Source organism: Protopterus annectens, chromosome 5.part1 (genome assembly GCF_019279795.1).
Source record: "Protopterus annectens isolate FY-2018-M chromosome 5.part1, PAN1.0, whole genome shotgun sequence".
Lineage (NCBI taxonomy): Eukaryota > Metazoa > Chordata > Ceratodontiformes > Protopteridae > Protopterus > Protopterus annectens.
The window spans coordinates 706,732,507-706,746,734 of record NC_056736.1 but is presented as its reverse complement, the minus strand read 5'-3'; the positions used below and the strand labels follow the sequence as shown (position 1 = coordinate 706,746,734).

Sequence of the window (14,228 nt, the reverse complement as noted above, 5' to 3'; positions counted from 1 at the left end):
ACAGTTAATGTTATGTATTGCTAATCTTTAAAGATCAAGTTAATGTATGCCTACTGATCAAAACATTCTTTCAGTTTGGAGGGAGTGCTGAAGTCATTTACCTAAAATTCAGTTAAAGCTCCTCAGTGACATTTTAATTTCATTGAAAAAGTGCATTGTAGCATAGTAGTGTTTTACAACAAACAGACCAGACCCAAACATTGACACAACAGACAGATCAGACCCAAAGGTTGACAAAAAGTTCAGTGGGGGATTTGTTAGTTAATACTAGGTTACCATAGGGATACTTTACTGGGTGTGGTCCTTTCTAATAGAGACATTGTAAAGATTTTGCTTATGCACAGTTTAGTAGATTATCTGTGTGAAGGATGAATTTCAACTTCTCAGTTTATTTTACTGAATTTTAAACTCCGTGATAACATTTTCCAGCAAAAAAAAATCCTTCCTGTGTTCTTCTGTTTATCTGGCATGATTTTATTTTTCCTCCATGGCTGTAAAAATGTGAACTTACTATGTCTACGTAAGTCAGATGTGAAGTACTGCACCTCGGGTGGGGGTACCACATGGGATGCAGGGGCATCCACCCACAGACCATACCCCACAATCTTAAAGTAGTCTCCCCATTCCATAAGTCCCACGGCCATCATAAAAATAATCCTTCTCAATGCGATATCACATGCAAATGTTTCTTCAGTGCACACCCCAGTGGAAACTGTGTGAACTTCGTCCCCACTCTGTGGTTAAGCAATCTCGCTAACTTTGCCTCTGCCTCACACTAACATCTGTACTAATCTGATAAATTAATCCTCTGCACCTGTCCCTTTGCTGCCTCACTTCCTCCTCCTCCTCTATATATTGCAAGTAATCTATATATTCTATAATTTTATTTATTTGTCTATTTTTTACAATTTGATAACAAGGTAGATGGGCTGGTCTGTTCACATTTTCAGACATGACTTGAATTCAAGAGTATAGTAAAAATCATTGTACAGTATCACAATTCACTTTTAAATTTGGTGCATAAGAATAAATACTAATAACTTCTATTAACACAAAATTCCAAATAGTTTATGACATACTCAGAAGTTTGTTTACAATATATACAGGTGAAAACCCTGCTGTATGTGACTGCTTGTAAATTTCACAAGCATTGCGAAAGCAGGTGCACTTTGATTTGTTTTGTGAAGGCAGTATAAGATTTCTTTTGAATGCTTGAACTTTCAAAGTTTTAATGTCTGTGTGTAGCTTGTTCCATATAACAATTCCTTTCCCTGGAGAAGTCTTTTTTTTCCCCAATAGCCAGTCTGAATCTAGGTTTGAACAATGTGATGGTGTTTTCTTGACTGCTCTTAAGACAGCAGTTTTGCTTTCTGATTCACAGTTATCATTTAAGAGTGAACAATAGCAAATATTAATATTTTGTAAATCAAAGTATTTAGAAGAAAATTGGCTATGTTAATAGGCAGGCAGTGCGCCTTTTCATATAAGGTGCAGTGGTGGCAATTCCTACTTGAAATTATTGGGCAAGATTATCCTACTTTAAATTTACCAGTCATTACTGATTAATTTACTGTTCCTATGTATTACTGCCACATTTACATTTGTGTGGTACTTGTATAACTGCTATTATTTATTGTATACAGTGTTAAATTGAAATTAACAGCAGGTAGCATCACACTGACAAACTGCACGGCTGTATATTTGTAATTGTTGACAGATATATTGAAACCAGCCAACCAATCACTGCTGTGAGATTATAAACATTTTTTAAAACACAGATATAACTGTCAAGTACACTGCACTTCCTCAGTTGACTCAGATTAACAACTGTCCACCAGAAGGTCTTTACAACCACCACTTTTATAGTTTTAAAAGTTTGTCCTTGATGAAAACATTCTTTATTCTTGTCTCGATCCAGAGAAAACCAGTTCCTTCAGCAAGCTGAAATGTTCTTTCACAAATGTTCTTTCATTGATAGGATAATCTGTAATTTTTTTCTGCTGTGTTAGCCGTGCTCATCTAGAAAAAAAAAACAGTTCTCAGCATGCCAAAATGTTCTCTCATTGATAGGATAGTTGTAACTTTTCTGCTAACTTCACGGCACCCATGCCAATGGAAAATAGCTGCATGACTGCCAAATCATACACCAATGCACTGTACGAGCATGTACATAAATGCATTGAACTAGCCATAACCAACAGAACCAAGATGCTCTCCTCCAAAACAGGAAGCCAATCTGGTGGTCTCCTGCCATTAATAAACTCTACAACAGAAGGAAGAAACTCTTGCAGAAAAAGGTGAAGTCCCAAGACAGGAAAAACTCCCTGATTACCCTCAACAATATCAGCTATATCAAGAACCTCCATGGAAATACCCAGATTTGCTCTGAGATACTGCACAATGGTACCTCCTATACTGAGCCAACGGATATTGCCAACATACTGGGCGACAGATTCAGTGGCAACTTTACCCCCCTGTATCTCCCAAAGGACCAATCGCAATACCAGAAGAATGCCAGGCACCCAGCATTACTGCAGCATAGGTTAAAGGTGCATTGTCCAAGGCCAAGAATACAGCTTCCACGGGACCCGATAATATCCCTGACTGTACTCTACATGAACTACAAAGTGAATTGGCACCACATCTGTGTGCCCTGTTCAGTCACAGCCTCACCTCAGGCTTTGTCCCTACCAAATGGTGCACTGCTACAGTCATCCCTGTCCATAAAGGAGGAGCAACTACAGACCCTGGGAATTATCACCGCATTAGCCTGATGTCTGATATGTAAAGCTATAGGCACATCATCATGGACCTAATTAACAAAGGTAGAGAAAAATCTCCAAACTCTAGACCCCACGCAATTTGGCTTTGTGAAAGGGAGATCATGCCTGGTCAACCTGGTTGACTTTTTTGAGTCAATCACCAGCACTGTGGATGAAGGTAAGGCAGTGCATGCAGCCTACCTCAATCTGGCCAAGGCCTTTGATACCATTCCTCACTCAGGAATTATTGATAATCTCACCACACTAGGCATCAACCCCTATATCACTAGGTGGGTTGCAAATTGGCTCACAGATAGAACACACAGTGTGAAAGTAGCAGAATTCAAGTCAGACTGCTGACCAGTCACGAGTGGAGTCCCACAGGGATCGGTCCTAGGTCCTCTCCTGTTCGGCATCTACTTCTCAGAAGTCCAGGTCAACACAAAGGGACTCTGGCTGACCAGGTTATCAGATGACTGCAAGCTGGGAGCTATTATTAACTCACCAAGTGAAGCAGACATCTACAGAAAGGCCTCACTGAGACCAATGACTGGTGTTGAAACCATAGCCTTAAGCTTAATGCCAAAAAATGTTTTGTCATCCCCTTTGGTAAAAACTCAGTTCCCACTAATTACCACATTGATGGGAGCCCACAAAACACTGAAGGCATTATAAGAGATATGGGGACGCAGGTTGACAGCAACCTCTCCATCGACCACCACATTGCCACTGTGGTCAGAAAGTCCTTCTATGTGACACATCTCATTACAAAAAGGTTTTGCATCCAGGAAAAAAGAGGTCATTGTCTCTCTCTAGTCTTCCCTCATTAGACCAATAATAGAGTATAATGCCCCATTTGGCATGTACCTCACTAGACACCTGCAACAGCTGGAGAGGCCACAGAAGTACCTCATGAAGAGGATCCTAGGCATTAAACACATGTCCTACATGGACAGACTGAAAAGACTGCAGCTATTCTCTGTCTCATATCGCCTACTTAGAGGCGATCTCTGCTTGATTTACAAAGCCATGTCTGACTCAGCTCTGTTAGAAACATTACATCTAAAGAAATCCCAATCCCTCCTCACTACATGCTCCACAAAGACCTCAACCTCATTACTACAATCAACAAGACATGCTGGAGGGACAGGTTTCTCAGTCAGAGACTGACCATGCTCTGGAATAGACTTCCCATACATGTCAAGCAGAGCACTTTGCTGTCCCTCTTCAAGAGAAATCTTGATGAGTGGATGGATAATAGATAGCTCACCCTGGGGATCACTCCAGTGGCTATACTTGATAGAGGCACTGGAAACTAATGTCAGGCAGCACGATGCCAGGGCACTTCTATGGGCTAGGCTTGTAAAAGGTCCACGGCCATTAGCCTAGTACACACCTATGAACCTATGAACCTATGCTGTTAGCTATTTCCCTTTAGCTTGAATATGCTGTGTAGATTCAACTGCTTAGGATATTTCAGCAAGCCTCTGTTGTTAATGCCATTTGTTACAAAACATTCAGAAGTATAATTTTTTTTATTCCACACAAGTACATTCTATTAAGCCAATGCATCATATGCTATTCTAAGAATATATCACACTGTTATTATGATCATCAAACCTCTGTTGCTGTGAAGGAAAAACAACAATACTTTTTGTTTTACATTATGTCATGCAAGCACATTCTTGTTATTTCTTCCTGCATTTGCTAGCTCTGTATTTTTTATACTATTTGTCATGCTGTCACTATGAAAGACAGCAGTTTTACCAATACATGCTGTTACTGTGAGAAAAGCAGTTTTACCAAATCACATACATGCTATTTCTATGAGGGAAAACCAGTTTTACTTTATATAATTCTATCAATTCCCCTTTTTTATTTTGAAAACCCAAAACAAAAAATTTCAATCAAAATTTAAATCAAACTTCTTACAGGAAAAATCATGTCTCCATTGGTTATGTTACTTTTTTACAACCTACACTAGTTACAATAGATACCTGACTGACAAGTCTTTTTAATACAAAGTTTAATACACATGCACTTTATTATGATTAACAAAATAATGGCTATTATAGCAATTAAACTGTAATAACGTTTTTTCACCATTCTGAACATAACCCATTTAACTAATTACTCCGCTCGCTGCTCCATGTCTTTCTAGCCTTTTCATGCAGACTCAACAGCAATCCATTATACCCGTTTTGTCTTATGCCAAGAGTAGGGATTATTAGGTTGTGATGTTTTCTCATACCCCATTGGCTGCACTGACCAATCTGGAATCTTAGCTCTAGGCCTTTCTGTAGCCAGCCTGATAGCACTAGGTATTGTAAGGCAATATAACAGCTATCCCATATTTACCAAAAAACTTTTATTGTTACTTCACGGTGATTCAGTATGTGAGAGATGCAAATATTTATTGAACTTTGTAGCTAACGTATCTGCTGAAAATACATTTGGTTAGCACACACACACACACACACACACACACACACACACACACACACACACACACACACACACAGCATCTCTTCTACATCAAGTTGCGCTATGGGTAAGAGAACATTGTTTAAGCCTTCAAGACTAAGGACTTAGTATAGAAACCTCAGCCATTAGTTCACAAAGCACCACACCCACCTTTACTCAGATGTCCCTATTCAGTACATATGATTCACAAATCTGCAGACTCCAAACCCTTAAAACTGCACCCACCCAAGGTAATGTTTTATAAATAGGTGATTCTTGTCAGACATTTAGGCACTACCCTTGCTAGGCTGCATAAGAAAGGGGTGATAATTAGTTGTCTTTCTGGAGGCAGGATCCAGACTGTAACAAGTTCTATTAGATCCATACATTCTGGCAAATACAAACATGACTTGGTAATGGGCCTCATGATATTGAATGATATCAGGTGCTCAGTGCTTATATCAACTTTAAGAAATCTTGAAAATGCAGTGTAAAATAAATTTGTAATATTTATTTTTTTCTCTCCTGTAAAGGTTCTAAAACAAGTTGTAGAAAAATGTATGGAAAATCCTGTAGAAGAACTGAATAGCCTACGAGAAGGGCTGGAATACAAAGAGTTGGCTAAGACTGGTGACCGTCGCAATAGGTGCTATGTCATGGAGGTAATGTGCATATTTATCACTTTGTCTCTGACTACTACTTTTTATAAATGTTTTGGGTTAATATTAAGAATAAGTTTGTTTATTTTATTATTATATATATATATATATATATATATATATATATTAATGTGTGTGTGTGTGTGTGTCGTGACCCTTCATTGACTAACAAATAAACTTAGTGTTTGTTGAGACCAGATCAGTTGCAATACAGTTTCCACTACTTGTTAGCATTGCACTCACTTCAGTGAAAACCAGATGGACACCTTTAGTGAGGAACAAAAGTTAGTGACCAATATGTCGTTGCAAATAACGCAAAACCTATCTTGCATGGTATACATTTCTTAACTTGCCTCTGGTGTCATTTCAAAGATTCTGGTCAAAGTTCTGTGATCACCAACAAAGGCATCAAGTGTTTGTTACCCTGCAGTAAGGCTGCTGGAACAGGACTCCACATGTTCTCTGTGCTAACAGTGGGGAAGCACAGGAACTTTTGGCAGGGGGTGAGCATTTCCTGCATAGCTAAAAGATTGTAAAGAAAATGCTATTTGATATTTGTATTCTGTAATGTGAAATTTATGTGGTGCTTTTCTCACCGGGCCTGCACTGAAAATGGGCTCACCTAGGCCCAATGGACTTTCACGGTAAACAAATGCAATAAATAAATAAATAAAAATAAATAGCATACTTGACTGTTTGTCTAATAACCTTGCCTAGCATAAGGATCATACTTTGCACATACCAGTGGCTACATTACAGAGGGCATGTGAGTCACAGCGAGTAAAAGAAAACCTTATATCTTATGCCTTTTTTAGTTCATCACAGGTTCATAGATTAGTACTAGGCTAACTGCCCTTTTGGGCCATTTGAAGCCTAGCCAATTACCCCATGTGAGAATCAAATGCTGCACCTTGTGTCATTAAGGTAAACACCTTAACCATTATGTCATCCTCCCACCACTTCCAGGATGCATTGAAATAATGCAACTTGTGACTTTAGCCAGTGCCAAAGTACTAGAGTTTAGTTGGTTTCTGCAGCAGTATGCTGAATAGTATTTACTTGGTTTACTGGGAAGTTCAGAGTGGGTATGGTCCACTTTCAGCAAAGACATAGAAAGAAAAGATTTGTGCATCAATTACAAGATGATGTTTGATCACATGGCTAAATCATTTAGTCTGGCATACTTATCGCACGTGGTGTTATAGCAAGAGTATATCAGTCAGACGTGGCACAAAGTGAAAATTCCAGCACAGAGTGAAAGAGCAACAAGGCCTATATTGATAGGAGAACTGGTATTCTAACAGTTAAACAGCAAAGTAAAAAGTTATACTCCAGCTTATCTTTTGCTACATTTTTATTCTTTTTCGGGAAAAACAAAATGGAATGAGACAGGTCAGACCACGTTTTACTAGTTGATTCAAATCATTTATGAGATTATAATAAACAGATGGCATATCTGTCAACTTCTGGAAAGACTGAGGAGTTTGCAATAGCAGGTACAAATGGTGAAGACTTCCTTGGAAAAGGGATGTGCTCCTGGTGTTCTGGTCACTTTACCCTTCAGCAGTATGAATTCCATCTTGGTTCTCCTCTGAAAATAGCAGTGTCTCATGGATACTAAGCTTGTCAACTTAAATACTGTATGTTTTCTGAACTTTACCAGACAATTGTTTACCATGATTTGTTTTATAGCTTGACGTTGATGGGCATACATTTACTGGTAGAGGTCGAAATAAGAAAAGAGCAAAGGAAAACGCTGCAATGGCAGTACTCAGAAATTTCTGGTGTGATAAAACAGCTCCTGCTAAGGCAGATAAAACTATGTCTGTGAAAAGTGCAGCAACAGAGGTGAGCTCTTTTTCACTGTCTTTAAATACAAACATTATAAAAACTTTTAACAGAGAAGAATCACTCTTATGATGCTCTGAGAAATGTGATGCTACTGGGCTCATAGGGTTATTAGTTTTAACATCTCGAATATGCTCTCATAGTCTCACCCTAACCTGATGTATCATCTTACTTATATAGAATTTATTACAGGGAGAGACCAAGCCATATAGTAGCATCTTCTGATAACAGTTAAATGTCCCTGGAACCCTAAATAATCATTAATTATGCAGGTATCCTCTTTTCCCATATACCTACAAGTTGTACAGCCCTTACATTTTAAATCCTCAGTCTCACTCCTTATTTCTGTATGTACAGCCCTACTCCCAATACTGGGTGAATTTCTAAATGAAATATTCAATGTCATATTTTTATATATCTCATCTGATGTTATTATATACCAATATTTCTTCAAAATGCATGACTCTCCTTCAATAAATGGAGCATAGCGAGTCACAAAATACATGTCTTCCGGATACCTCATTTCTATCAACGTTTCTACCATATTTACCTTTCCAATCAACTTTATTGCACACATCCTCAACCTTCTAGTATGTAGTAATAAGAAGGTCATATTTATAACCCCTAGATAATAGTCTATTAACTATGTCCATGGCCACATCTTGGAATTTAACATCCTCTGAACATAACGTTCTAGGCCTATCAAATTCAGCACGGCAAAGACCACATCAAATGGCCAGGGTGTGCACTAGAAGCACATAGGAAGGTATTTAGAGAAGTTATGTTTTTCTATTTAACGTGGAATGTATCTCACCATTTAGGCTTTACAACTTCACATCTAAATAATGAATACTATTATTATAAATATTGTATGAAAATAAACCAAAATAATTCTTCTGTATTACCTGCATAAAATTATCAAACTGTTTCTGAGAACCCTTTACTATTAAAGATAAATCATCAATGTAACATTTATAAAAAACTACATTATAAACAAAATATGACGCTCTATACAAAAATATTTCCTCAAACCTTCCCATAAATAAAAATTGGTATACCTGGGAGCAAATTTATCTCCCATCACTGTGCCTCTTAATAGCCTATAGAAATTCCCATCAAAAGAAAATCAATTATTATTCAAAATAAAACTAGTGATATTCAGCATACTGTGTAACCCATTAACATCCGCTAAATAATGAGCAATAGCCTCCAATTTGAATTTATATTCAGTAGAAGTATACAAGCTATTTGCAATCACCGTCACTAAAAATACCCTTCCTGCCACTTAACCTATTTAATCTCTCTAAGAAAATGTTGCGTGTCACTAATGTACGAAGGAAGCTGTACAACGTAAGGCTGAATAATTTTGTCCACAAAATTACAAATCTTTCCATGGGACCCCCCCCCCCAACCTGAGAAACAATAGGTCTCCCCGGAGGATTCACTGTGTTCTTATGGATTTTAGGTAGTATATAAAATAATGGGATACAAGGTTTCACTACTACTAGTCCATCCCTCAGTATTTCTGATAATACACCGCTATTAACCAAGTTCTTCAGTAGCATCATAATACTACTTTGAATTTATGTAACAGGTAAGCAACGGATGAACCAGGCAGAAGCCAAGCAGAAAAATGCAGCTGCTATACTACTGGAGGACTTTGTGACTGTTTTTCCTGCCTTGATGCCTGCATTTTCCTTATGGAGTATTTTGTTTACTGGAAGAATTGGTGACTGTGCCTCGTTGCTATAGCAGCTGCATTTTTCTGTTTGGCTTCTGCCTGGTTCATCCGTTGCTTACCTGTTACATTACTTCAGTTATTTATATATTTTTAGCAATGGAGTATTTATCCCTTGGTCTGCATTTTCTTTGTTTTGTTTTTTTACTACTTTGAATTTGTTGTAGTGGATTATCATCTAACAATTGATATTCGAATGTGTTACTCGATAAAACAAGACACATTCTTTCATAAAAATCATCCTTCATTACCACTATATTTCACCCTTCATCATCTGGTTTTATTACAATAAACATATCTGTTTCCAAACATTTTAAAGCCATCTACTCATTCCTAGTGAGATTAACATTAATAATATATTTTATCCCCTGTAATCAGGTCAAAGGCAGTGTGATAAGTACCACTATCCCAGACTCTGAAGACACTGAAGAGAACATCCCTGGCAGTCAGCACAAGACAGATGTGGGCAGTGAGAAAAGTACCACTGTTCCAGACTCTAAAGACAATGAAGAGAACATCCCTGGCAGTCAGGACAAGACAGATGTGGGCAGTGAGAGAAGTACTGCTGTTCCAGACTCTGAAGACACTGAAGAGAACATCCCTGGCAGTCAGGACAAGACAGATGTGGGCAGTGAGAAAAGTACAACTGTCCAAAATGCTGAAGACATCATAGCTTGTAGTCATGTTGAGGCTGCTGCAGGCACTGAGAGAAACACCACTGTCTTAGATGATGAACTCAACATCCCCTGCACTGAGGACATATCACTCATGTACAGAGAGAAAATAATCATTGAAGATGTTGTACCCTGCAGTAAGCCCAAAGCTGATGTGGGGAGTGAGAGAAGTACTGCTGTTCCAGACTCTGAAGACACTGAAGAGAACATCCCTGGCAGTCAGCACAAGACAGATGTGGGCAGTGAGAGAAGTACTGCTGTTCCAGAATCTGAAGACACTGAAGAGAACATCCCTGGCAGTCAGGACAAGACAGATGTGGGCAGTGAGAGAAGTACTGCTGTTCCAGAATCTGAAGACACTGAAGAGAACATCCCTGGCAGTCAGCACAAGACAGATGTGGGCAGTGAGAGAAGTACTGCTGTTCCAGAATCTGAAGACACTGAAGAGAACATCCCTGGCAGTCAGGACAAGACAGATGTGGGCAGTGAGAGAAGTACCACTGTTCCAGACTCTGAAGACACTGAAGAGAACATCCCTGGCAGTCAGCACAAGACAGATGTGGGCAGTGAGAGAAGTACTGCTGTTCCAGAATCTGAAGACACTGAAGAGAACATCCCTGGCAGTCAGGACAAGACAGATGTGGGCAGTGAGAGAAGTACTGCTGTTCCAGCCTCTGAAGACACTGAAGAGAACATCCCTGGCAGTGTGGGCAGTGAGAGAAGTACCGCTGTTCCAGCCTCTGAAGACACTGAAGAGAACATCCCTGGCAGTCAGCACAAGACAGATGTGGGCAGTGAGAGAAGTACTGCTGTTCCAGAATCTGAAGACACTGAAGAGAACATCCCTGGCAGTCAGGACAAGACAGATGTGGGCAATGACAGACGTACTGCTGTTCCAGACTCTGAAGACACTGAAGAGAACATCCCTGGCAGTCAGCACAAGACAGATGTGGGCAGTGAGAGAAGTACCACTGTTCCAGATTCTAAAGACACTGAAGAGAACATCCCTGGCAGACAGTACAAGACAGATGTGGGCAGTGAGAGAAGTACTGCTGTTCCAGAATCTGAAGACACTGAAGAGAACATCCCTGGCAGTCAGGACAAGACAGATGTGGGCAGTGAGAGAAGTACCACTGTTCCAGACTCTGAAGACACTGAAGAGAACATCCCTGGCAGTCAGCACAAGACAGATGTGGGCAGTGAGAGAAGTACTGCTGTTCCAGAATCTGAAGACACTGAAGAGAACATCCCTGGCAGTCAGGACAAGACAGATGTGGGCAGTGAGAGAAGTACCGCTGTTCCAGACTCTGAAGACACTGAAGAGAACATCCCTGGCAGTCAGGACAAGACAGATGTGGGCAGTGAGAGAAGTACCGCTGTTCCAGACTCTGAAGACACTGAAGAGAACATCCCTGGCAGTCAGCACAAGACAGATGTGGGCAGTGAGAGAAGTACTGCTGTTCCAGAATCTGAAGACACTGAAGAGAACATCCCTGGCAGTCAGCACAAGACAGTTGTGGGCAGTGAGAGAAGTACTGCTGTTCCAGAATCTGAAGACACTGAAGAGAACATCCCTGGCAGTCAGCACAAGACAGATGTGGGCAGTGAGAGAAGTACCGCTGTTCCAGACTCTGAAGACACTGAAGAGAACATCCCTGGCAGTCAGGACAAGACAGATGTGGGCAGTGAGAGAAGTACTGCTGTTCCAGAATCTGAAGACACTGAAGAGAACATCCCTGGCAGTCAGCACAAGACAGATGTGGGCAGTGAGAGAAGTACAACTGTCCAAAATGCTGAAGACATCATAGCTTGTAGTCAGGTCGAGGCTGTTCCAGGCACTGAGAGAAACACCACAGTCTTAGATGATGAATGCAACATCCCCTGCACTGAGGACATATCACTCATGTACAGAGAGAAAATAATCACTGAAGATGTCGCACCCTGCAGTAAGTCCAAGGCTGATGTGGGCAGTGAGAGAAGTACTGCTGTTCCAGACACTGAAGAGAACATCCCTGGCAGTCAGGACAAGACAGATGTGGGCAGTGAGAGAAGTACTGCTGTTCCAGAATCTGAAGACACTGAAGAGAACATCCCTGGCAGTCAGGACAAGACAGATGTGGGCAGTGAGAGAAGTACTGCTGTTCCAGACTCTGAAGACACTGAAGAGAACATCCCTGGCATTGTGGGCAGTGAGAGAAGTACCACTGTTCCAGACTCTGAAGACACTGAAGAGAACATCCCTGGCAGTCAGCACAAGACAGATGTGGGCAGTGAGAGAAGTACTGCTGTTCCAGAATCTGAAGACACTGAAGAGAACATCCCTGGCAGTCAGGACAAGACAGATGTGGGCAGTGAGAGAAGTACCGCTGTTCCAGACTCTGAAGACACTGAAGAGAACATCCCTGGCAGTCAGGACAAGACAGATGTGGGCAGTGAGAGAAGTACCGCTGTTCCAGACTCTGAAGACACTGAAGAGAACATCCCTGGCAGTCAGCACAAGACAGATGTGGGCAGTGAGAGAAGTACTGCTGTTCCAGAATCTGAAGACACTGAAGAGAACATCCCTGGCAGTCAGGACAAGACAGATGTGGGCAGTGAGAGAAGTACTGCTGTTCCAGACTCTGAAGACACTGAAGAGAACATCCCTGGCAGTCAGGACAAGACAGATGTGGGCAGTGAGAGAAGTACCGCTGTTCCAGACTCTGAAGACACTGAAGAGAACATCCCTGGCAGTGTGGGCACAAGACAGATGTGGGCAGTGAGAGAAGTACCGCTGTTCCAGACTCGGAAGACACTGAGGAGAACATCCCTGACAGTCAGGACAAGACAGATGTGGGCAGTGAGAGAAGTACTGCTGTTCCAGAATCTGAAGACACTGAAGAGAACATCCCTGGCAGTCAGCACAAGACAGATGTGGGTAGTGAGAGAAGTACAACTGTCCAAAATGCTGAAGACATCATAGCTTGGCTGTTCCAGGCACTGAGAGAAACACCACGGTCTTAGATGATGAGGACATATCACTCATGTACAGAGAGAAAATAATCACTGAAGATGTCGCACCCTGCAGTAAGTCCAAGGCTGATGTGGGCAGTGAGAGAAGTACTGCTGTTCCAGACACTGAAGAGAACATCCCTGGCAGTCAGCACAAGACAGATGTGGGCAGTGAGAGAAGTACCGCTGTTCCAGACTCTGAGAATAATGAAGATTTCTCTTCCTGCAGTCAGAACAAGGTAGATGTAGATGGTGAGAAAAGCAACAATGTCTCAAACTTTGAATATAAGGAAGATCTCATTCCTTACAGTCAGGACAAGGCATTCGTGGGCAGTGAGATTAAATCCTTTGTCACAGAAACTGAAGTTTTGGTCTACCACAAACACAAGAAAGTAGATACAGACACTGACAGTAACACAACTGATCATATGGATAAGTCATCTCTATTGAAGCGCTTACGTTTTCATTTGAAAAGCTTCCGTGTTGCTGTTAAGAAATGTTTCTATAAACTTTGCTGCTGTTATTAAAAATAATTTATATTTAAAAATACAGAACACTATGAAATGGCAGCAATTAGAAACAGAAATCTGTTTTTCATGATTTTTATTTAATCAGAATTTTTGAATCAATAAAATCATAAATTAAATGTACTATAAATGGCAATATTGTGTTTTTTCATTGATTTGTTTCACTAGCCTGTGGCATTGATAATATGAGGGTTTTGTGATTCATGTGTAACATTGTGCTTTGTATCAAGATATGCTACATCCAAGGGTTTTCACTTAAACATAACATGTCAAGTTTGCAGTCTGACCAACTTTTTTTTCTGCTTCCCTTTCCTGTACAAATTAACTTCCTGTTCAAGCTGGGAAAGAGATCTCACAAGTGGGTAATGAAACCTGAGTTAGTCAATAAACCTTCTGACTAGAAACTACAAGTTTTGAGGTAAAATTTTCTCGATCTCACTAACAGCTAGTGATCCTTTTAGGGATGGACAGATACATTGATTCCCCTTTACGGAAAACCTTCCACTACATAATTTTTCTGTGAAAACCATTTTCCTTTGAATTTCATTATGTTATGCTAGAAAATG

General features: G+C 40.4%; 1 protein-coding gene across 1 annotated transcript in view; it reads left to right on the top strand.

Annotated features, from left to right (window-relative positions):
• Window positions 1-13,106, top strand: part of LOC122803257 (uncharacterized protein DDB_G0290685-like) — a 13,610-nt gene extending 504 nt beyond the window's left edge. Inside the window, exons 2-5 of the mRNA XM_044072850.1 lie at window positions 5,759-5,887; window positions 7,577-7,732; window positions 9,849-12,314; window positions 12,381-13,106. Of these exons, the coding sequence (XP_043928785.1) occupies window positions 5,759-5,887; window positions 7,577-7,732; window positions 9,849-12,314; window positions 12,381-13,106 (3,477 nt within the window). The remainder of the gene's footprint in view (window positions 1-5,758; window positions 5,888-7,576; window positions 7,733-9,848; window positions 12,315-12,380) is intronic.
• The last annotated feature ends 1,122 nt before the right edge of the window (window positions 13,107-14,228 follow it).